General features: G+C 33.3%; 3 protein-coding genes across 3 annotated transcripts; all 3 read right to left on the reverse strand.

The window, feature by feature from the left end:
• Positions 1-115: 115 nt before the first annotated feature.
• Positions 116-1876, reverse strand: LOC141825998 (uncharacterized). Its single transcript, XM_074713258.1, has 4 exons — positions 1607-1876; positions 1343-1463; positions 449-704; positions 116-333 (listed from the first exon to the last, which is right to left on the reverse strand). The coding sequence occupies exons 1-4, from the start codon at positions 1768-1770 to the stop codon at positions 212-214; spliced, it is 663 nt and encodes a 220-aa protein (XP_074569359.1). The 5' UTR covers positions 1771-1876; the 3' UTR covers positions 116-211.
• Positions 1877-1948: 72 nt separating this feature from the next.
• On the reverse strand, positions 1949-4041 carry LOC141826307 (replication protein A 70 kDa DNA-binding subunit B-like). Its single transcript, XM_074713550.1, has 4 exons — positions 2810-4041; positions 2349-2622; positions 2177-2273; positions 1949-2027 (listed from the first exon to the last, which is right to left on the reverse strand). Exons 1-4 carry the CDS (start codon positions 2948-2950, stop codon positions 1949-1951), a joined length of 591 nt encoding a protein of 196 aa, XP_074569651.1. The 5' UTR covers positions 2951-4041.
• LOC141826308 (uncharacterized) lies at positions 4029-6677 on the reverse strand. Its single transcript, XM_074713551.1, has 3 exons — positions 6620-6677; positions 4143-6516; positions 4029-4062 (listed from the first exon to the last, which is right to left on the reverse strand). Exons 1-3 carry the CDS (start codon positions 6675-6677, stop codon positions 4029-4031), a joined length of 2466 nt encoding a protein of 821 aa, XP_074569652.1.
• Between the last annotated feature and the right edge of the window lie 17176 nt (positions 6678-23853).

A 23853-nucleotide genomic window follows, 5' to 3' on the forward strand; every position in this document is an offset into this window, starting at 1 on the left:
GATGCATCATACAAAAGAGTATACAAAAGTTTTTTTCATGAATATTGTATCAAACAAAAGTTTCTTAGTTTCTTCAGTCATGAAGAACTGATTACATCTAAACACATTCTTCATGTATGAAGAATCCATCAGAAGCACTCAAAATCAGCCTGATAAAAAGATTAACTTAACAAAAGTTTCTTCATAAACCTTAGAAAAGCGATGCTATGCTTTAGGCTTTGCGTCTTTTGGGGTTTCTTTCTTCACTATCGTCATCGGAAGCAGCTGGATCTTCAAATCTAAATTTTTCAGTAAGAGATGTGCGCACGTCTAAGCTTGTAGCTTTCTCAGTGTCTAGAACATTCAATAATATTTAAGAATGTATGTGTCACAAATCTCTTAAATTTTAAAGACAAGCATAGTGTTTACCTAAACTAATTATACAGTACAACAATGTTAGTAATGTTACCTGGAGAGAGCAATGGCAGAGTAACATCGGTTGCATACTCTTCAATATTTAGGTTTTCTTCTTTGGAATTTAACACTCCTGAGCTTTCACAAATTGGATGAGTCAGTAGATTTGATGACTTTTCCACATGCTTGTATTCGACATAATATACAATGGAGTATTTGTGCTGCGATTCTTTATCCTTTTGTTTTGAAGGTTTGATCTGGATTATATATTCTTTTGTTTCCAAAGATGAATGGACACTATCAATATGCATCTGCCAAAAACATAAGGAAACTAATTATATTTCTTACTGACCGGTAAATGAATGCATTGATTGGTTTGCTACAATATGAAAGTGAAATATGATCCATTCTGATTATAAGTTTTATAGTTAATATTATAAATACAAAGCTATGTATATAAAGACTTGTCTACATTTGAATAATTTTGTTAATATGAACATGTGACAATTAAAATTGTGCACCATAATTTAATCATAATATAATCACATGATAACCAAGATATCAAGTCTTAACAACACACTTTAGTTGTTAAAAGGCCAAAAGACATAGAAATATAAATGGGGCCAATAGTTGGTTAGCCTCATGATAAAATGGGTAGAAAGACACAAAATTTCCCAAGTATTTCTTACAAGCTTGCCACAAACAAAGTTTTCATAAAATTTGCCACAAGTGAAGACTGTCTTGTTTCTTTAAAATAGAGATAACACTAAACCAAAAGGCATTTTCTAGTTGAAGAAGAAAGATTTCAAAATAAACTTTGAACATTGATTATAAAGAAAAAATTTTTATCTCAAAGTATAGATAAATCAATTCACATAGATAACTGAAAGGAAAAAAAACCTTGGAAAAAAGCATTTAAAGAAGAATAAGATATAAAAATATAACCAACTTTTGAAGGTGTCTTCATAGCTTCTGTTGCAGTTAAGCCTAAGATTTGCTCAGCCATTTCTCCAAAAAGAGTTGCTGTAATGGCACCACTTTCATCACTTAGATTAATCTCAAACCGACACCTATAAATATTTCAAAACATGATGGCAGAAAATTAGAGCAATATATAAGAAATTAACCTCAAACTGACATCTATAAATATTTGAAAACATGATCGTAGAAAATTAGAATAATATATAGGAAAAAGAAAATGCTATCGAATTACCTTGGTTCAGCTAATTGTTTTTCATTGCAGAAATTGCATGTGTATTCATAATGATAGGCAGCTGTGGTTGCGTGGAAGCATTTTTTGCATGCCATATAGTAATATTTTTGGATGATTTCCTTGAAGTTTATTTTGGCCTTGATAAGAGCTACCTGATCATGCATGAACAAACAATAGAATAGGAATTTCCTTGAAGCTTAATTTTTCCATATAGCAATTATCTTTAAGCAAACAATTATGTTACTCATGCATAAAAACTTTAGATTACTCTAAAAGTGGATGGATAAGTGAATAATTACCTTTTGAAATGGAGCAAAAGAAGCAAGTTAATAAGAAAAGGTGTTACCATTGAAATAGGACACCCGAAGTCGCCGTGCTATCAAAATAGGAAATTTTTTCACTTCGTTCAAGAGAATTGTCCCTTCATTAACAAGAAAGTCTTTCGAAATTGATAACATTATGGAATGTATGCTTTACAGAAAGGAAAAAGAATAAAACAGTTAATATGGAGAAAATAAAAGTGCGCAAAATTAATAAAACAATGGTAAATCAAAACTTGTCTCAACATACCTATCATCAATTAGAAGAAACTTTTGGACATTAGTGGGGCCATGTTTTGTTGATACAGCTTTGACAGGAAATGCTTCAACCACAATTCCGATGATATCTACAATGTGTATACCAAATATTGTAAGAAAGACTAAATTCTAAAGTAATGGGATAAAAGTTAATTATTGCTCACCAACAACAGCATCTTTTTTGTCGACATGTTGGCCAAGATCTTGAAATGGAGTGAAGTCATACTTGATTGGAAGAACAATGATATCATCATCGATTTCTTCAATAACTGTATCAACACCTATTACCCATTGCATCAGAACATTAGCTGGTCTATATTTTGGATCTTTGATCTCTCTAATTTGAGCATTGCTGATGCGATACTTTTTATAAGGTTGGAGTTTCGAGGCCATTGTTTCAATTGCTCTATTAAACATGATTCCTTCAACCTTAGCTCCCTGTGCAGCGTTAATTTTGAAAGTTACAATTAGGAAAAATTTGTATGTAGACACATCTGATAAAACATAACTACATCTAACAGAGCATATATAACAAAACGAGGTATATGATTTGCTAAATAAAAAAAATTCAATCTAATAAGGAATATGAATTTTGCTAAAGAAGAAATTGAATACTAAATTTTACCTGAGTATCAGAAAAAATAAATTTTTGAAATTTCGTAGGGCTTTTCATAGACTGAATAAGGTTCAGTTTTTCTTCAACAGTAATAGTAGCCACCCAAGGTTGATCATCATTTGTCAACTTATCAATCGGAACAGTAGCCATGACACTAAAAAAAATTGGTGTAAAAATATATTAGAAAAATGAAATAGTAAATTTACTATCTTTAATTTTGAAGCATGAGCAAAAACATGATAATGTTATTGAAATGGTACAAACCTTAACACACAAAAAAAAAGAAGAGTTCTGAGTGCGTATCAATGTTGTGCCAGAGCAAACACTTCTTTATAAACTACATTACTTGTTTTTGTGTCATTTTTTTTTTCATCAAAAGTAGGAGGAATAATAAGAACCCTCACAGCTTCAGTAGTTTTAGCTCTTGAAAGAGCAACATATAATTGACCATGGGAGAAAACAGGTTCTTTTAGATACAAACCAACATAATCTAATGTTTGGCCTTGGGATTTGTTTATTGTCATGGCAAAACATAATTTAATTGGAAATTGCACTCTCTTGAATGAAACTCCACAGTTTTCGGTGTTAAGGCTATGAAGAGAAATTTTAGGTATGAAAACAATTTGCCCCTTGTGTTGACCAAAAGCTATTTCAGCAGTAATTATACTCTGTCCTAATTCTCTGCAAATTAACCTTGTTCCATTGCAAAGTCCATCAGTTGGATTTAAGTTTCTAAGAAGTATTATGGGACAATTATGTTTTAGCAGTAGTTTATGAGGAGGCAGTCCTCTTGGATTCAAGGAATTTAAAAAATCTTCAAAATCTCCTTGATGTCTCTCATCAAGAGTTTTATCAACACTTGTATAAATATGTAAAGAACCAGGAAATCGCTCAATCAGTAGATGGTTAATGTCATCAACAGCATTGTTTCTTGGAGCTAAAACACATCTATTGATCATTTGTATGGGATCTTGTGCATAGAAGTTTAAGTCTCTGAAAACACAGTTGATCAACCTGTCGAATATCTTTAATCCATTAAAAATGAAGAAAACTTGAATGCAAAAGAAATAAAGTAAAAAATGTAAATAAATAAATAAATAAACTGTTCAATGATTCTTCTTTTTCTGTGTAAGGAATACTTATCTCATGTGGTAAACTGATATCATCATTTTCATCAACCAGTTCTCTTCCTTCACCCACCCTTAATAAAAATTCAGAAAATATTGGATCAAGAATGGCTCTCATATTCATCTTTTGAATCCCTGACCATAAATGTGAGTTAACAATTGATGACTCAATCAATATTTGTTTTGATCCTTTTTCAATTACAGGTAATGTTTGCCTAAAGTCACCACCGAGAACAACAACTTTTCCACCAAACGGTCTATCAGAAGTCATTAAATCTTTCAATAGTGAATCAAATGATTCCAATGACTCTCGTCTGGCCATGGATGCCTCGTCCCATACAATTAATTTGGCCTGAATAATTAACTTAGCAACAGCACTTTGTTTGCTAAGTTGGCAAACTTGATTTTCTGATGAGTGTAGAGGTATTTTAAATCTTGAGTGAGCTGTTCTTCCACCTGGTAAAACTGATGCGGCAACCCCAGAAGTTGCCACTGCAATAGCAGTGAATCCTTGAGACCTTAAGGTTACTAAAAGTGCACGATACAAGAAGGTCTTTCCGGTGCCACCAGGACCATCTATGAAAAAGGCATGTCCATTAGCAGAAAATACCTTTTCAAGGATGATGTCATATGCATGCCGTTGTTCATGATTTAACTTTTCACTTAACAACATATCTTCAGCTGTAATAGGAATGTTTCGTTCACTTATAACTTCTCTAGTGAATTGTTCATCATCCTCAACATCATCTTCATTTGAGACCAAATTATAATCCTTAAGATTTTTACCCATTTGCATCAGATACGTGTTAATAGCTTGCAGCACTTTTCTTTGGATATAAAAAGAATTATGTCCTGATCGAGTATAAGTCCTTTGTATATCAGTAGATAAATCATTCTTGAATTTTTCCCAAAGGGTTTTGGGATTATTAGGAGAACAATAAACAAGAAGAATCGCAAAGAGAGACCTCAATGCATAGGGCATCTGGAATTGGGATGCTTCGTGGAGAGTTTGTTCTATGTAATTATCAGAATGTAAGAATCCAAGCTCTAATGCAGTTTGTCTGAATGAATTTAGTTTTTTGCCATCTACTGTCATCAAATCATCGTAAGAAGTTGGAGCCCTTACATGAGAAAGTAGAAGGCGAAGATAGTATCGTTCACCATCCTTTGGATCTATTGTAACCATTCTACCAATCACATCACCCCTCTTTCGCTCAAACCATGTCCTTGTCTTTCCACACCATACAAAGTATTTTGGAAATTCTTTGTACAAAAGTTTCAAGTCTTGAGCCTTTTTATTTTGCTTATTCATCCAAAAAAATTCTGTCAATGTTGTCCTACTAAAGTGAGAATTCTCAGCAAGCATAACCAAGTCAGAACTCTTACTAAATGACACAAACTGCTGACCATCAAGATGAACTTGAAGAGTATAAACAGTTGGATTGACTTGGTTCAATTTAAATGCAAAAATTCTCCACATAGCTTCTGATGGACCTACCCATCTTGCATCTTGAAATTCTTTGATTTCATCTATTTCAGTACAATCATCTATGGATATAAAGGAGTACTTAACAACATCATGACCCTTGTAGATGTACTTGTATAGATATTTGACCAATTTAATAGTAGAACATATCTCTACATTCATATGACAATCAAACAGGGCCAAAAGATATGGATTATATGGAACAGTCCACCTATTATCTAGTTCATGATTTCTAATCCTAACTCTTTGGCCGTCATTCCTCCTACGATAATGAGGATAACCATCATCTGCATGATAAGTATGGCTAGTAAAATTCTTAGGGTAATGGTTTTTGCAATTTCCCGATTTCATACAAGGGCTGTTTATATTCATCGAACCACATGGGCCATGCATCATGTGTTTTGTAACCAAAGAGTATAAATACGGATGTAACTTTGGATCCGGTATTTCAGCACAAACGATACGGTCATAGGCTGTGGGATTTAGAAGCTTTGAACCAAGTTTTAATATGAGCAAAAAATGGCAATGTGGCATGCCTCTTTTTTGGAATTCAATGACATATACGTATGCAGCTACTTGACCAAAAATCTGCTTCTTAAACAATTCTACCTTAAGTAGTTCTAACTTCGCCCTAAAAGCTCTCGCTAAAAGATCAGGTCTATCATTTGGAGTTTCATCATATTTTAAATTTTCTTGAATTTCAGGCCAATTCGGATTACAAGTTATTGTCAAAAAAATATCTGGCTTTCCATATTTTTGAACAAGTGCCATTGCATCTAAATACCTACGCCTCATATCTCTTGGGCCACCTATGAACGATGCAGGCAAAACAACTCTACGACCTATATTGATCCCATTTGTTTGTCCAAAAGACAAGCTATCAAGAACACCCTGCAACATTTCTGTTCTAATTTCATTCTGTTTTTTTCTATGGAAATCTAATCTGCAGGACTCAATCTTTATATAAGCATCAACGACAAATTGTTGAAATGCTCTTCCTGTATGCACAAGCATAGACTCATCATTCTCCCTCATTTGAAACTTATAACAATAATACTCCCTAGCGGTAACAGTGCTGCTACTGTTTTTGGCCTTGTCAGCACCTAGAAGTCATAGGAAAAAAGTATAAACATCGAGCAAGAAAAGAAGGGGAAAAAAAGTTTGCACTTAGTTTGACAATCTAAACATAACTACAAAAAAATTCACCTGAGCTTTCAAACTCTAATAATTCATCAACTGAGCTAAAACTGATTGGTTCAATCATATCGCCATCTTCTAACTGTTGATGTAGACTATTTCTTTTCCTTTTTTTGTCCCGTGGAATCCCAAGATGCCAACCAATTTCACCTCGTGGAAATAAAAGGGGATATTGCAAAGGGTCATAACAACCATAGTAATGTTTGATTCTATGACTTGTATTTGAGAGACTATAAATCTGAATGTGTATAGTTCTATCATAAGAATCGGCCTCTTGTTCAGAAAAAATAGCTGCTACTTGAGAGACCGAAGGAAGATTGTATCTTCGTTGGTTTAAACAAGGGTTTGCACTCGTAAATAGTTGATTTTTTTGACACATAATTATTATTGTGACTCACCAAAGCACCAATAGGTGGAACAGGTGTGGTATTTTCTGTACGGAGAATGCGGCTAAACACTTCTTGTAACGAAGAGACCTCAGAACTAGATAGAATTTGTGATTTAGCATATTCAAAGTCAGGTGATAAGCCAGCAAAGAAGCTCATGATAATCATCTGCTCCCGTTGACGTTGTTGAACCTTCACATCAAGACTAAAGGGTAGCAACATATTAAGCTCCTCATATGTCTTTTTGAAAGTTATAAAATAATTAATTAGAGGTTGATCTTGTTTTTCACACGGTAAAGAATTTTGCAAACCTCATACATACGGGTGAGATTTCCTTTTCCAAAGTACAAAAAGTCTAGATAATCTATCAATTTTTTAATGAATTCACAGTGATTAATTAAACCAATTACTTCATTATCAATACAATTTCAAATCTGAAGGAATAAATAAGTATCTTCTCTAATTTACATGTCTATTTTGAATCATCTTGTGACGGGTCATCAATCAAATGTCCATCTTTGTCAATACTTCGTAGATAAAGACGGACAGTTTTACTCCAATCCAAATAGTTTAAACCATTTAACTTATAATCCGTAATTTTAGACACCACAGATACCATATCCATCACGATAGAAAGTTTATTTTCAGCCATAAGATTTTGTTCACAAAAGAAACCAAATAACTCTGATCTTTACTGAAGGAAGTCCCAAGATACACAGCTCCCAAAGATCAAACAAACTCACAGAGGAAGAGATTTACCTTACTGCTGTGAGACAAATTCGAAGAAGAATTCCAAATTCGAAGAAGAATTCCAAAGAAAAAGCCTACTGTTGTGAGACGAAGCACAGCATAGGGAAGGGAAAAAAAGAGGCAACTGAGAGCTCCAGCGAAGGACGGCAGCGACGTCGTGAACCCTAAACCCGGACGAAGGATGGCGGCCGGGAGAGCTACCGGGCGGAGCACAGCGGCAGAACTAGGCACTAGGCAGAGCACAGCGATCAGCAACAACCTCTGTGATTCGGCCGCGTCCGATCGAAATCGCGATCCAAGCTGTCGAAATCTCGATCCAAGCGTCGCGGCCGAAAGGGGCAAGGGATGGCATGGAGTGTGGAGACGACCGGATTCCCTTTGTCTTTCTCGCGCCGGGCGGAGAAGGAAGACGAACAGGGCCGAACCCCTTTTGCACGTGATCAAGAAGTCGGGGCAAAGGTGCGACGCGCGATGGGAAGAAGAACCCTGTTCGCGTGCGGTGGAAGAAGCCTTAGGGTTTCGGGGCAGAGAGCTAAACAGGGAGCGCGATCAACAAACCCAGCCGCGTGCGCTCTTCCTTTTCTCTGGCGGACATCGCGAGGAAGAGGGGAGGATGCAATCAGGCCCGTGTTCGGTCGGAGGGGACAACGTGGGTAGGCGCAGCGGGCTGGTTTTGCTCGCATGAGGAACGAAGAGAAGTCGGCGCCGAACCCTAATTTCTTGGCTCTGATACCATGTAATCAAAATAACAAAAGAATTCTTCGCCCATTATAAGATATAAGGCTCTATTTATATACAGATTTAAGGTCCTATATTCTAGAAAATATATTTATAGCTAATATATACATTTATTTTAAAATAATTTGTATTAATATTTAATTGATATAGATGTTCACTATTGAGTTCATATTTCACGTGTTGATTATAGCAAATTTCTCAGTAATGAATAAATATAAAATTTATATTTTTATTATTATTACACATAATGAAATAGTCTTAATCATTTGAAATTTAATTATAGAGACATCGAGTCCAAGAACTTATATCTAGAAAGGTCATGGGCATTAGCAATTTCAATATCAAATATAGAGTGAATCTAAATCGACACAAGTTTGGAGTTCTTTAATGATCATAGGTATTGTTTATGTTACATTTATCTAGATGTTTCAACTTCTAATTATTCATGGAATTTAATGTAATTTTTTCATTTCGAGAATATCAAAAAGTGACAATTAAATTGGTTTAAGAATGGATGAGAGGATAATGAATTTGACTTATTGATATATTGCATGAATGTGTTGACTATATATGTTTTTAATTTTTTACTTAAAAAATAGCTTTTCTATTATATTTGATTTTATATTGACTTTATGTAAGTTTTCTGATGTTGAACAAATTAAGATTATTAGACAAAGAAAAATAAATAAATTTTTATTTCTAAAAAATTTATACAAAAATAATAACCAAGTCTATATCCTACTAAATGGGATCGGTTAAAAAAAACCAACACCCGTATTTAATACAACATTAACTCAAATTAAAAATTTACACAAATAATTAAGATAAATTTTCAGTAAAGCATGCATGTCACCTTGCTAATACCAAAAGGAGTGTCGTGTACCGAATAAAAGTATCTATTCTTAGAACATTCTTCTAATCTCAACCCATAGGTTTTCAACACCCTAATTAAATAATCACGTTGGTCATTGATATTATTTTTTCACGTCTATCAACACATCTCAATGCACTACAGGAGTTAGACTTGAATTGGCACAATCAAAATCAAAACTAAGATAAGTACAGGGTAACGATACGACATACACATATGACTCCAAGCTTAGAATGTAAAAAAAATAATTATTTAGAACAAAATGAATACGTTAATAAAACTATCACACTATGTACAACAAGTATACACAAATGCAATATTCATTAAATACAAAATCATTTAATTAATCCTTGAAATTATCTAACTAACAATTGGTTAATTAATTTTATAAATAATATATAAATATTAATTTATTATATTATATTATATTATATTATTATTTTATTTATTATATTAGTATTAATTATAAATGGCATATATATCACATATTATTATTAATTATACATACCTTAGATAACATCAATTTTAATTAACCTATTATATAAAAAATTCTCAATTCCCATTTCTCGCAATTTTGTCCGCTCCCATCACAATTTCTTGATCGCTATTCAATTGATGACCGTAATTCCCTCCTTCGATCACTCCCACTTCAAACCATTTCTTTCTACTTGATTTATCCTCACATCACCTCTCATTGCCACTCGTCACTGCTACTAGTAGCCCTCCTCTTGTCGATCAATGCTCGTGGCTGCTACCCGATGCTCATTTCTTAACCCCTCATTTTATAGCCATAAACTTCCTTGATTCCTTCCCTTGTGATCGACAAAAGGAATCAACTTAATTCCTTCTATCTCATCCTATGTCAACCATGAGCATGTGAGACCACTGGTAACTAACCATGGGAACATTCGTGTGGTACATGAAATAAGGGTAATTTACCTCATGTCAAAATGTCTCAATGCTAGTGTGGGGTAATGGTAAATTTTGATGATTTCAAGTGGCTTGACTCGGTATCAAAATCTTTGATGTCAAATACTAAATACTATAGTCTAACATTTTCATCAGATTTGTATTGATAATAAAGATAAAGATGAGTTCTAACAACTTGCTTAGTTTTGAACTCCTACAAGCAAGGTTTACTAGATAGAATCATCCAACTTACATCCTCTTACCCTTTTTGTTTTTTTGTGGAGCGATGAAAGTTAGGATTATCTATCACCAATTACTTCTACATCTGACCAATCATCGAAGCTCAATGAAGACCTGTCTTCTTAGTATCAACATCCACATTAATGGATTTCAGACCACATTGGCCACTAAAACTTTCCAAGTAGTTTAATCATTTGCAAAGGTTAATTGACTTCTAATGGTCTTTTCAGCTACCCACACCCCCCACCCCGCCCCCTTTGCCTATATCCTTCTTGCTTCTCATCCTTGGACCCATTTTAATCATCACGAGTGCCATTTATCTCAATGAAGAAATTTGGTCGGATAACCACATAGGAGGACAACTCTCAGCTCTTCGCAAGGCTTCACTACAAGTTTGCATGCCATGAAACAAAAAAAAAGTAGCAAAACTTTGCAGGTTAATGACCAATCAATTTATCAGTAAATGACCAGCTACCTTTGTTCCTCATTACTTCATTCAATGAAATGGAGTGGCATCTCCTTCATTGGTCATTGCCACCCAGCCTTGATTGATGCAGATGATCTCCTAATTTCCTGGCTGAACCTTCCACTATCTTTTTCTCTTGTCTACCTGTGTACTTAGTTCTCCCCCCTTCCCACTCTTGTTCCTCTTTCGCTCTCTGGTCCAACATCCATCAAGGTTGAAATAATATCCAAAACATAAAAAAATACTATAACTTTCTAATAAATAATCCTGCTAGATTATAATTCATTGTTCTATAACTCAAATTAATTTGAGGCAAATAAACAAACAATGGAATATGAACAATATGATTAAACAAAGAATGGTGTACTGATCCATAACCCAGGAGATAAATACCATCTGCAACAGAAAAAAAAAAAGAAAGAAAAAAGTCAAAAGTATCTAGAAAGACAATTTTTTGCTTTAGTACAGTATCACTTAGTTAATTAGCTTATTTAGCAGCCACAGAAACAAGGAAACATAAAGTGATGAATACCAAATATAAAAGAATTCATGAAGGTGCTTGCATCCATCATCAGTTATATGCAGCTTAAACATGAATGATGAATATAAAAAGGATGTAAGGCCTGCAGATTTCCTTAAGGACTAAAACGAGACTCAACTAATTATTAGTTTAAGAAAATGGTGTCCATCTTTCTCCATGCATGCAATACTGTAAGAATGCTATTGGTACTTTCTCAAAAACAATATCAGCTATTACACACATACCAGCTCAGAATAACCAAGATCATAAATGTCCTCAGCTACCCAGCCATCAAGATCCAAATCAGATGAACGGCTACCATTTGCATAAAGCCACCGACCTTTCTCAACTTTTCGACAATTTGGACATTGCATCGCTCCTTTTGAATTAAATGCAGATCCAATGCAATCTGGACATGATTATTAATCAATAAATAATAACAACAAAGCATTTGCAGTTTTGAATAACAACAAACACTAAAAAATATAAAAGAAAAAGAGATTAAAGACAAGGTTTCAAAAAGTGCATGCAGGTCATGATTTGAAATCTCGTACTATGTTGGGTGAATCCATCAAAACTTATTATTCTGGTAAATCACTAAAACTCAATACCACTTGGCACCAAGGTTAAAAATCATTATGCCATAGTTTCGATCTTTGACCGAAAAGATACTATTCCAGTATCGTGTCGACGTTTTGATACATGGTGTCGGTGATAGATCAGAGGTTGAAGGAGAAAGGAGATGAAGCACAAGGAGACATTGAGTTTATGTAATTATTGGAATGATATGTTTTGACCATTTCACTTGATTGTAGGGATTTTATTAAGTCTATATACTCTCTATGTATATGTATGAGATTGATAAATAAATTAATAATATATTTTTAATTCCTCTAAAATTTCTTAACATGATATAGGAGAAACCCTAGATGTCATTCCAAACCCTAGCCTCATCTTCTCTTCCATTATTGATCGATGTTGATAACTCGTCTCTTGCATTAGTCGTTGTTGGCCTAGGAGGAACCTTGTCAATCGCCGATTGGTCATTGTCCAGATTCCAATCATCAGAATCTCTGCATGTGAGCCACATGCATCGTTATGACTTTTCTGGTGATTGGAATCAACGCATGAAAGCGCGTTCGTTATCAAAAATCTCTTCGATTGTCACTATTCCATTCACATTGTTCCACACAACATCTTCGCATACCTAGTAGAGTTAGCATCTATTCAGGTGTGGGACTTGTTATGCAACAGATTCAAGTTTCTTTGGTATTTCAAATTTAGTTCTTTGTTTTCTTTTATTCTTGCTGCTCTTTAATGATATTGTTGAGAAGAAGTTTGTTCATGATCTTTGTTGATGAATATGTTAAATTCTCTCAGTATCAAGGATTGTTAAAATCTTCATCCATGACAATTACTTCTATTACCGAGTTAGGTAAACTAAATACATGTCTTGTTTTCTCATCCTCCAAATGGATCATTGATTCTGGTGTCACAGATCATATAACATGTAATTCTAATTTGTTCTCTACTTTTCAATCACATACCTCTATTTCTACTGTTACTTTAGCAGATGGGTCAACCTCTTATGTTCTCGAGTCTGGCATAATTACTTTAACTCCTTCAATTCCATTACACTGTCTTAAGCTTGCGTCTTTTGTCTTTTAATTTAATTTCTATAAACAAATTCATTGGTACTTTTAACTGTTGTGTCTCATTCTTTCCTAATTATTATCTTTTACAAGATTTTACAATGAAGAAAATTATTGATAAAGAATATGAGTCTGGGAGCCGCTATATCCTTGATGCACAAATACCCAAGTCCATCGCCTGTTTTGGAATAATTACTTAGTTTGAAGCACATTGTTGGTTGGATCATCTTTCTCTCCCAGTATTAAAGAAACTTTGTCCTCAATTTTATAGTCTATCCACATTAAATTGTGACTCATGTCAATTTGCTAAACACCATCATCTTAGTTCAAGTCCAAGAGTAAATAAACAAGCTCCTTTTGAATTAGTTTATTTAAATGTTTAGGGACCTTGCCCTATTATGTCTCAACCTTGATTTAGATATTTTGTTACTTTTGTTAAGATTATTCTTATATGACATGGTTATACTTGATGAAAAATCATTTTGAGTTATTCTTTCATTTCTCTACCTTTTTTTGCTGAGATTAAAACTCAATTTAATGTTCCAATATAAATATTGTGAAGTGATAATGTTAAGGAATATTTATTGGAATCTTTCAAACTTACATGACCCAATATGACATTCTTCATTAGACCTCTTATGTAGACACACCATCTCAAAATGTAGTTGTTGAGGGAAAGAATAGACACCTTCTTGAAACTGCAAAAACTTTATTATTTCAAATGCAAGTTCCTAAATGATTTTAGGTTAATGTAGTTTCCACAACTTGCTTTCTAATTAATCATATGCCATTGTTTATTCTTCATGGTGATACTACTTATCACGTTTTCTTTCCAAATACGTCATTATTTCCTATTGAATCTAGAATATTTGGTTGTACCTACTTTGTTCGAGATATTTGTCCTCAAATCACAAAATTTGATCCAAAATCTCTAAAGTGTATTTTTCTTGGGTATTCTCGGGTTCAAAAATATATAGATGTTTCCTATTGAACCTAGAATATTTAGTTGTACCTACTTTGTTCAAGATATTTGTCCTCAAATCACAAAACTTGATCCAAAATATCTAAAGTGTGTTTTTCTTGGATATTCTCAGGTTCAAAAAGATATAGATGTTATTGTCCTAATCTTAGCAAGAATTTGGTATCCACTAATGATTTATTATTCTATATTATCACATCTTCTATTTTTGATCCTACTCAATATGTTCTTGTTAAGCCTCTCATATAACAAGTTTATTCTCAGCGACATATTCCTCCCCTGCACCAACTTCTTCGTTAGCAGATCCAATTTCAAGTGATGATCTACCAATTGTTATTTGCAAAGGTAAAATACCAATGTACTTATCCGATGTCTTCTTTTGTGTCTTATAATCACATATCATCATCTACCTATTCCTTTATTGCATCTCATGATTCTATATCCCTTCCTAAATCTATTCATGAAACTCTATTTCACCCTAGTTGGCAAAATGTTGTGATCGAAGAGATGACTGCTCTAGATGGCAATAGTACTTGGATCCCAATCAAATTACATGTAGGGAAGAAGACAATTGGATACAATGGGTGTTTATATTTAAAGTAAATCTTAATGGGTCTGTGGCTCGACTGAGACCCATTTTGTTGTTAATTAAAGACTAATCTACAACTCACAAAAGATGGATAATTTGAGAATCCTGAGAGGTATAGAAGATTGATTGGAAGGTTAAATTATTTTGCTGTGACTTGTCTAAATATCGCATATTCAGTCAGTATTATGAGTCAGTATATAGTTTCTCCAACAATTGGCAACTGTAGTACAAATTTTATGCTATTTAAAAGGAGCATCAGACAAAGTATCTTGTATAGCAATCATGCTCATACTAAAGTTGAGTGTTTTTCATATGCTGATTGTGCAAGATCTAAGGATGATTGAAGCTCCACATCTAATATTTATTGCATCTTTGTTGGGGTAAATCTAATTCATGGAAAAGCAAAAAGAAAAATATTGTTTCACGTTGAGTACATAATCAGAATATAGAGAGCTATGACAAATGTTGTATGTGAGATAATGTGGATATATTAGTTTTTGACTCTTGAAACTTTAGTACCAATCAAATTGTAGTATGATAACCAAGTGGTTCTACATATTACTTCCAATCTCATATTTCATGAGTGAACTAAGCATATTAAAATTGATTGTCAATTTGTTCATGAAAGGATTCAGCAAAGTTTGATTTTTACAAAATATGTGAAGCCAGGCGAACAGTTGAGAAATATTTTCGCAAAAGATTTAAATAAGGTTCTAGTTGATTATTTTTGTAACAAGATGGGCATAATAAATATCCTCTTGCTTGAGGAGTGTTATAGATTATATAAATACAAAAATATAGGGATATGGTTTACTTTTATTATAGGGATTTGATTAAGTTAGATGTTCTCTCTCTCTACATGCATGTATAAGATCAATGAATAAAATTAGTAACATAGTTTTTAAATCCTCTAAAATTTCTTAACACTTTTAAAATAAAATTTAGATTAGAAATTACTCTACTAAGCTCTTCAATCACACTTCTATTCTACTAGGAGAAACACAAGTTGATTATTAAAACCTATAAAGTAAATGTTGATGAAACTCAAACACAGTACTATACATTCATATGCCTGAGTAATCCTATGATGGCTTTCATGTTAGCTCCACCATCTCTTACTATGAGAAATATTATTTCCAGTACTTGTTAGTTTAACTAATCAATCAACTTAACATTAGTCAAATATTCAATACTATATCGCCACTAGGGCTTTGGTGCAGTGATCAAGCACTTCAACGGTTAACCAAGCACCTAAAGTTCGAATCTCAACTACGGTGCATTACAAGGTATTTTCCTCCAATGGAATGACAAATCTAAGGACGTTGGCTACTTTGGACTACAATCGCGAGCACTTCCTGATTTACTTAGTGAGCAAAATGTGAGACAAGGCCATCCATCCCAGGATTAGTCAGCTCCATGAAATGGATACTCAATTATCAAAAAAAATTCAATACTATATCCATTTGTTATCTTACCGGGAGACATTTTAGTTCCAATGTTACACTTTTGAGTTCATAAGTTGCATTAATTCAATCTCTGTGCCAATACTTTCACTTTAAGCGCTGTTATTTCTAAATATGAAAGAGAGTTGTGATTCAAAGGCTCCTGAATCTTAGATTCAAGGAGATGATCAAGAGGTACATATCAGGCAAGTAATAGGTGTACATCATGAAATAAGTAGTAGACCAAGGTAAGGCACTTTCGACGACTTTAGAAGAAAACAAGGGCAATGACAAGATCTGGATTGCTTACTAGCAAAGGGTCTATCATCTTTTGAAGGTAGTTGCAATAGTATTATATATATGAGGGATGACTAGTGGAAATCCATATAAAAAGAATAGTATGTGTAATTCCTAGTTTAAGTTTCCAACAGTAGTTGGTGTACCCGGGCCACTTGTGTAGGATCGAGAAGTAGCGAGAGGAGATGAATAGCTGCAAATTTGAACATAAATTTTATTTGAGTGCAAAGATTAAATAAAAGAGTTATTATGCAACGGAAAAATAAAAAAAAATAAAGTACAACAATGTTATCACCAGTATTTAATATGGTTTGTCTCCCAAGTTCTACTTCACGGCCCATTGATTCGTAAGATGAGTTACTCCTCAGGAATTCTAGTACTTTGTTCACCTTCTAAAGGCGAAGAAACCTCATACAAAAAAATTTCTTTTCCAATAAAGACAACACAAGAAAAGTGAAAGAAAAACCTCTTGGATAATCTTCTCAGAATTGTTCTATTAATTCCTGTGGAATCAAATCCTTGGTAGTCGACTAAAACAATGATCACGAAAGTCTTATCTTTAAGTCATTATCTTCATTTGATTTAGCAATCAAATAAAATGATGATAAAAAAAGTGTTATCTACTAGTTGCTATCTTAATTCAATTCAATTGGATACGATCGCATGCTTATCTTTTGGCTGATTGTGATTCCAATAGACTCAAATCCAATTTAGTCAACTTAACACTTGTCAATTGATTTAGATGACTTTTGTTGTGATCTTATCCTCCAATAGATACTTTTCTCAATTGATTCAAGACCTCTACAATCAGCTCGAGACCCCTTCAATCAACTCAAGTCAAATAAAGAGTAAAATGCAGTTAATTATTGCCCAATCAACTCGAGTCACTTCAATCAATTGAATTACTATTCATCAAATCATATTGAAACAAAACTAGGTGTATGAGCAAACTACAATCGACCACTGAGTCAACTCAATTGTGCAGCCAACAGAACTTAACTTCAAGTTGATTGAATTTGTTCGTCAAGATTTAAATCATCAATTACAAATTAGAAACAATTGTTTTTGCTGCTGTTGTTAAATACATGCCTAGGTAAAATTTTACACAAAAGTCATGAATCTTTTATAATCTTTCACATTTCATTGTCAAGAGACCTAGCTTTTGGATTTCCTTTTGTTTGTTAAGAGGTCTTGTCGTATGAACTTTTCTACAGCCACGGCGCCACATCTCTAAGTTTCCTCATTGGCTCTTACCTTGCTCGAACATTCTACCAGCTCTTGTTGGTCTTCTCCATTGTCAAAGACTTCTTAGAGTTCTCTATTGTTGGTAAGTATCAAGTCAACTTTGACCTATCTAAACTTCTCTATCTGTCAATTCTTGTTGGACTTCCTATCAACCAACACATATAAAACTTCTTCATCTATCACCTATTTAGTCAACCTTAATCTACTTGAATTTTTTCAACCATTGCATCTACAATTCCATGTCAAGATTTCTACACTTGCATACTTGACAAAACCTGTCAATGAACACAACATTAATCTAATTTGAACCTTTTGTCAAAAACATCACAACAACTTGGTCAATCTCGATCAATTGGGACATTATTGCACCAACAACTTGCTTATCTCTATAGCCTCCATATCCTTTGTTGATGACCTCCACAATTCCATGAGGTCTCCTGAACTATGGTTGAAACTGACAGTAACTAATGCGAGGCAATGAGAAGTAAAAGAAAAAAGGATTGTGGTTGAAATTAGTAGTAGATCAATGTGAGGAAACAAGACAGAAAAAAAATTCAAGATAGTGAAATTAAAGACTTTATATCTATCCTTTTGTTTAACAACCATCACTTCATGTTTTATATTCACTTCTTCACCTCTCTCTCTCCTTTTTTGTTATAAGAAAAATCTGCAACATATTTTTTCAGATTTACTTCCATTTTAGAACTCCTTTTTTCTTTTAAGGATAACTTATGGAGACAGTTCTATCAAACATACCAGAACACAAATGGTGATCTACTGGTACAAATGTTGCCAAAATCAATCTTACTTCATTCCACAATAACTGTTTACCAGACCATTCAGTGTTCTTATCTCTCAACTTTAGTAAACATGGAGGTTGCCACCCTATGTGTGATTTTTCTTGAAACAAGAGTTGAAGCAATATCTTGTATGTTATTTTATCCATCTTCATTTTTCATATTGAATTTAATTGTGTGGAAATATATACGAGTCCAAAATCGAAAGGAGACATTATTTCTCAAGTGTGTATACAATCTTCATCGAGAAACAATTAACCACACAGAAATGATATTTATCAACAGTGATGTAGAGGCGTTGATAAGGGTATTTAGCCAATCATATTACAAACTAGAAAAGCATTGATCTTAAACAAAGTTCCACTGCAAAAACCAAGAAAATTATCAAATAAAACTCTGTATCAACGGTACCCAAAATTAAACAGAGGCACTACCCAATCATATTACAAACTTTGGAAGCCTGTGAATGAAGCAGAAAACTCAACTTCATGTAAAAGATGTCCTTAACCTACAGTCACTTCATAGCACCATTAATGATGTTCCAAAGGAAAATGATTTCCAACAGTATTCACATATCATTTTAGAATGTAGAAACAAATTCATGCCAAGTTCATAACTAGGCAGGATTATCCACACAGAGGACTTCATATACCTGATTTCTACAATAACAATTGATCACTAGACAAGAAATATATCACGACTGCTAGGTTTTTTGTAGCACAATCATTCAGCCAACACAAAATTTCCATACATTAGCCCTCATCACAGGTTAAATAAAAAACAAGATCTCAAGGTCATATAACTCAAGTGTAATAATTGTTCCTTTAGACAAGACACAAGTGGAACCTCCAAACTGATGTAAATTTGATAAAGGTGGAATCTTTACTGAAGGATACATTTCTCAACGTCAAATTAACTCATCTTCAACAAGTCACCAGAGCACAACCAAGGACTAAAAAAACACAGATCTAGGCAAAATTGATGAACTGAACCACAGAAACAATTTTATCAACAGCGATGCAAAGGTTTGGGTAAGAGTATCTAGCATAATATGTCTTGACACTAAATTTGCATATATCTGTGGTCACCTATGGTGAATCATATCATAAAGAAATGGCCTTAACACAAAATTTCACTGCAATAACCAAGAAAATCTATTAAATAAAACTGTGTTAACACCAAATTTTAAAATTTAATTTAATTTACCCAAAACTAAAGAGAGGAATCACCTAATTATAACAGATGTTAACTTTGGAATGAAACAGAAAACCGAACTGCATATAAAAGAATGCCCTTAATGTACACCTCATCATTAAGGCTGTTCTAAAAGAAAATGAGTACTAACATGATATTTTAGAATGCAGAAAACAGTTTATGCCAAGTTCATAACTAGGTAGGAGGATTTTGTCTTATTTCAACAATACGAATTGATGTGCTAACAGGAAGTAGACCATGACTGCTATCTTTCTGTCAAAGCACAACCATTCAGACAACATAAAATTCCATACCAAAAACACTGATCACCGGCTAAATACATAAGTAGCTTGCAAGACCATCTAAGTCAAATGTGATTATTGCCCTTCAGTCGAGACACAAGTAGAACCTGAAACTGATGCTAAATTTGATAAAGGTGGAATCTTTACTAAAGGGTATTCTTCTAGATGTCAAATTAGTTATCCTCGACAGGTCACCAAATCACAACTGAGAACTCCAATAAAAACACAGATCTAGGCAAAATTGATGAATCCAACCACAGAAATTCGGTATTAGCAGATAGTAAGGGGTACAGGATGAGAGGTAAAAAAAAAAAAAAAAGTTTTCATTCAAGGAAGAGGAGAGAAATTGCTCACCTAAGTGGAACTCGTGACCGCATTGGAGCTTAGCTGTGGACCTCCTCCCGTGATCCAAGACTAGCTCAAGGCAAATCGAGCAGGCAGAGGCAGCTGCCGTCCTCTTCCCATCCGACGAGAAGTCCGTCTTTTCGATATCCATCGCCTTCGGATCGCTCATTAATTCAGTCTGCTGCTAATCGCAGATCTAATATCTTGGTTTAAAAGCACCCGACGTCCTCGATCGATGGTTCCCCTCGCTTCCACCGTCACAAAACAAAGACGACCAGAGAGAGAAAGAGACAGTGAGAAGAGAGGAGACGAAGGTCTTCGGAGAGAGGGAGGACGGGAGACGGTATTATTTTAGGCGTTCCAGGATTTATTTTCTGCAAATGATAAAGTTGGATACGGGTGTAAAGACCCAAGCCCAGCTTAGTTATTGGTTGTTCAAATTTTACCTAATTAAATTAACAATAATCTATTTAATATATAAAATTCATAAATTGTTATTTTTATATATTTAATAAAAATTTAAACAAATTTATAATTAAATTTTATATGAGTTAATAAATAAATTTATTTCTAAATTATTATAAAATAATCAAATTAATTATTATTAAGTTTATTTATTTTATTTTTTTCATAAACATTCAATTCATATGCTATCTCAAAGTCAAGGTTTGAGGCACCTTCAAATTATTCTATTTTTTAATTATTTTTTCTCATTTAATATTTCTAATTAGGTAATTTGAAAATATCTATAATATCATCTCTTCTAAAATACCTTTTAAATTTTAATTAATATTTAAATCTTTTTTTTAAAAATTATTTTATTATCAAAATACTTCTATGATATAAAGAAAGGAAAATGAATATTTATAAAATAGTAAAAGTGAAATAGAAAAAATAAAAAATTTAGTAAAAATATAAAATGAATAAAATAATACTCTATTGAATGATAAAGAAATAAAAAAATAATAGGAGAGGTATTTTCATAAATTTTTAATAAAGTTTAAATAACAAACTTAATTTAGATAATTTAAGTAGGTCAAAAGAGTACAAAAATTTAAATTTTATCGTAGAATTCAAAACGTAGTACCATGATATATGTTATTTACATGTGATATTATTTTTATAGATGAAACACATGAAAAATAAATACTAAACTCGAATCTTGATAAAAAAATTACTGAAAGTGAAAAGTTTTAGACTTAGTAGAATAAAGATAAAATATATGAAATTTAAATATAGTAATATTAGATATAACAAGACAATTGTTAAGATCAAAAATGACGAGTTATCTGTAACTAAAAACCTTAAGTTTTTAAGATCATTTTTGTAAAAGGGGAGGAATTAAGAGAGATATCTTACATAGAATACAAGTAAAATGGTTGAGCTGGAAGAGAGCATCAGATATTCTTTACAATTATAAAATACTTCTAAAAGTTAAAGGAAAGTTCTCTAAAATGACAGTTAAACCTACTATGTTATATGAAGATGAATATTGGACTATGAGTCAAGCACATGAGTAGAAAATGAGAATTACAAAGATGAGGATATTAAGATAAATGTTTAGACATATGTATATGGAAATGAGATTATTAGAGAGAAAATCGAATTTGCATCTATTAAGAAAAAACTCTAGAAGACACATTTAAAGTGGTATAAAATATACTTAGACGATCAATAAATGTTACAGCTAAGAGATATGAAACTATGACAACACATGCACATCAAATGAGGAAAAGGAGAATACTAAAAAAGACTTGGTTAGCAATGATAAAATAAGATCAAATTTATTTAAATATAGATGGTATATAGTAGAGGATAAAGTTTGATGATATATAAAGATCCATATAGTTGATCCCACCTAGTAAGATAAGACTTGGTTATTGTTGTTATCAAAATACTCCTTATTAAACTATCTATTCTATCATTCTAAATTACTATTTAAATTATTTATTTAATAACAAAGAGAACAATAGTAAGAAAATCTAGAAAAATATTTTAACATTAATCAAACCTTCAAGGGCATTTTAAAAAGTTGATAAGTTTTTTAGAATTGATATATCAATTATGATAGAGTTGTAGTGGATCATCCTAGAAGCACTCAAAGTGTGTTATATTTATAATAGAGAGCAAGGTGCAATGTTTATGGCATGAAATGATGCCCTCGAGGTTCTAGTGCTTAAGGCTTTTGATAAATATAATGCTCCTTCTTCCATTGAAGGGTCTTGAGTATACCTGGCCTCGGATCAGATCAGAATCGGACCTAATGATGTGTATATTTCATGCATATATTTTAGGTATTATTTAGCATATATTATTCAATTACATGAGCATATTTTATATAATTTCATAGCTTTTGTATTATTTTTATCTTTTTAGTTTGAAGAACTTCTCTTTGTGCTTTTCCATTGATAGGATATGAATTTGAAGCTAAATTGGAGACGAAAAGCTTTGAAAGCATGCATTCCAACATGGTGCACCATCTGGCTGTGTCCCCTGACACAGTCATACATCACCTGAGGAGCAAGATAAGCAATGAAGCAGTAATTGGACTTCTAGCACCAAACATGGGCAAGTCGTCTCCACTGACACACTTGTGATACGGTCTAGTCGTGTCCCCTAACATCGTTGTACTTGACAGACCATTGATGACTAAAAGCCAACACAGCTAGATCATGCTTCCTAATAGGCTATGGTACGATGCCAGCGCTGCGTTTGGGTAGATACACCGATATTGTCCAAGAGAAAATATCGAGTACCTCAGAATAAATCATCTTCATGCATATCGAACACAAAGGTAAAAGAGGGAGTTAAATAAGAGTGTTAATAATCATCACGGTGAAATCAAAGTCCTATAATTATTTCTAAAAATTGATTTTCTCTATAATTTTTCATTTGCGCTCTTTGTAAAAAGAGATGTATACCCAACAACCGCTTGTTAAGATTGTTACTAAAAGTCTTTGGTCAAAGTATCATATGTCAAGAGTATGGTACTCTTGGACATATGTACAAGTAACTTAATCCACAGGATAAGAAAGCAAGTTTGGGCTACATGTGACGTAGTCAACCTAGTGGGGGCTGACACATATAGACCATGTCCTGAACTAAGTGAGTACAAGATAGTGAAAGGAACGAGACACTTTTCATTATAACTACTGAAGGGTTTAGAAATTATTCTGGAATTAATCATTGATTTTTTGATCAATTGGGGATTATGATGTACTACTAAAAAAATGATAATTCCCAATTAGCTTCATTAACTATCCCTGAGGGTGATCGGCCCAGCCCCACGAAAGTTTCCCATCGGCCACCAGGGTAAATCGGGAAGTGCATGCAACGGTCAGCCCAGACGCCCAACATCCTTTGATTGCGCTCCCCATTTGGAGAAAAATTTTTACAAATACGCCGTAGCAGGGGATCGAACCGCAGGTGCCTGGGTGACAACCTGGATGTCCTACCGCGGCACCATGCCCCGGGGACATCATGATGTACTACTAGGTGTCACTCATGATCGTTTCGTAATT

Source organism: Curcuma longa, chromosome 4 (assembly GCF_044706935.1).
Source record: "Curcuma longa cultivar G26 ecotype Majalengka, Jawa Barat chromosome 4, ITB_CL_G26_1.1, whole genome shotgun sequence".
NCBI classification, from domain to species: Eukaryota; Viridiplantae; Streptophyta; class Magnoliopsida; order Zingiberales; family Zingiberaceae; genus Curcuma; species Curcuma longa.

Coding starts and splice junctions, on each gene's coding strand:
- LOC141825998 (XM_074713258.1), bottom strand. CDS start 1,770: ATGCATGATCAGGTAGCTCTTATCAAGGCCAAAATAAACTTCAAGGAA. Junction 1,464..1,606: donor AAACAATTAGCTGAACCAAG/GTAATTCGATAG, acceptor AAATATTTATAG/GTGTCGGTTTGAGATTAATC. Junction 705..1,342: donor CTATGAAGACACCTTCAAAA/GTTGGTTATATT, acceptor TGTTTTTGGCAG/ATGCATATTGATAGTGTCCA.
- LOC141826307 (XM_074713550.1), bottom strand. CDS start 2,950: ATGGCTACTGTTCCGATTGATAAGTTGACAAATGATGATCAACCTTGG. Junction 2,274..2,348: donor CAAAAAAGATGCTGTTGTTG/GTGAGCAATAAT, acceptor TACACATTGTAG/ATATCATCGGAATTGTGGTT. Junction 2,028..2,176: donor TTTCTTCTAATTGATGATAG/GTATGTTGAGAC, acceptor TTGTTAATGAAG/GGACAATTCTCTTGAACGAA.
- LOC141826308 (XM_074713551.1), bottom strand. CDS start 6,677: ATGATTGAACCAATCAGTTTTAGCTCAGTTGATGAATTATTAGAGTTT. Junction 6,517..6,619: donor ATTAGAGTTTGAAAGCTCAG/GTGAATTTTTTT, acceptor TATGACTTCTAG/GTGCTGACAAGGCCAAAAAC. Junction 4,063..4,142: donor GTTCTCGGTGGTGACTTTAG/GCAAACATTACC, acceptor ATTTATGGTCAG/GGATTCAAAAGATGAATATG.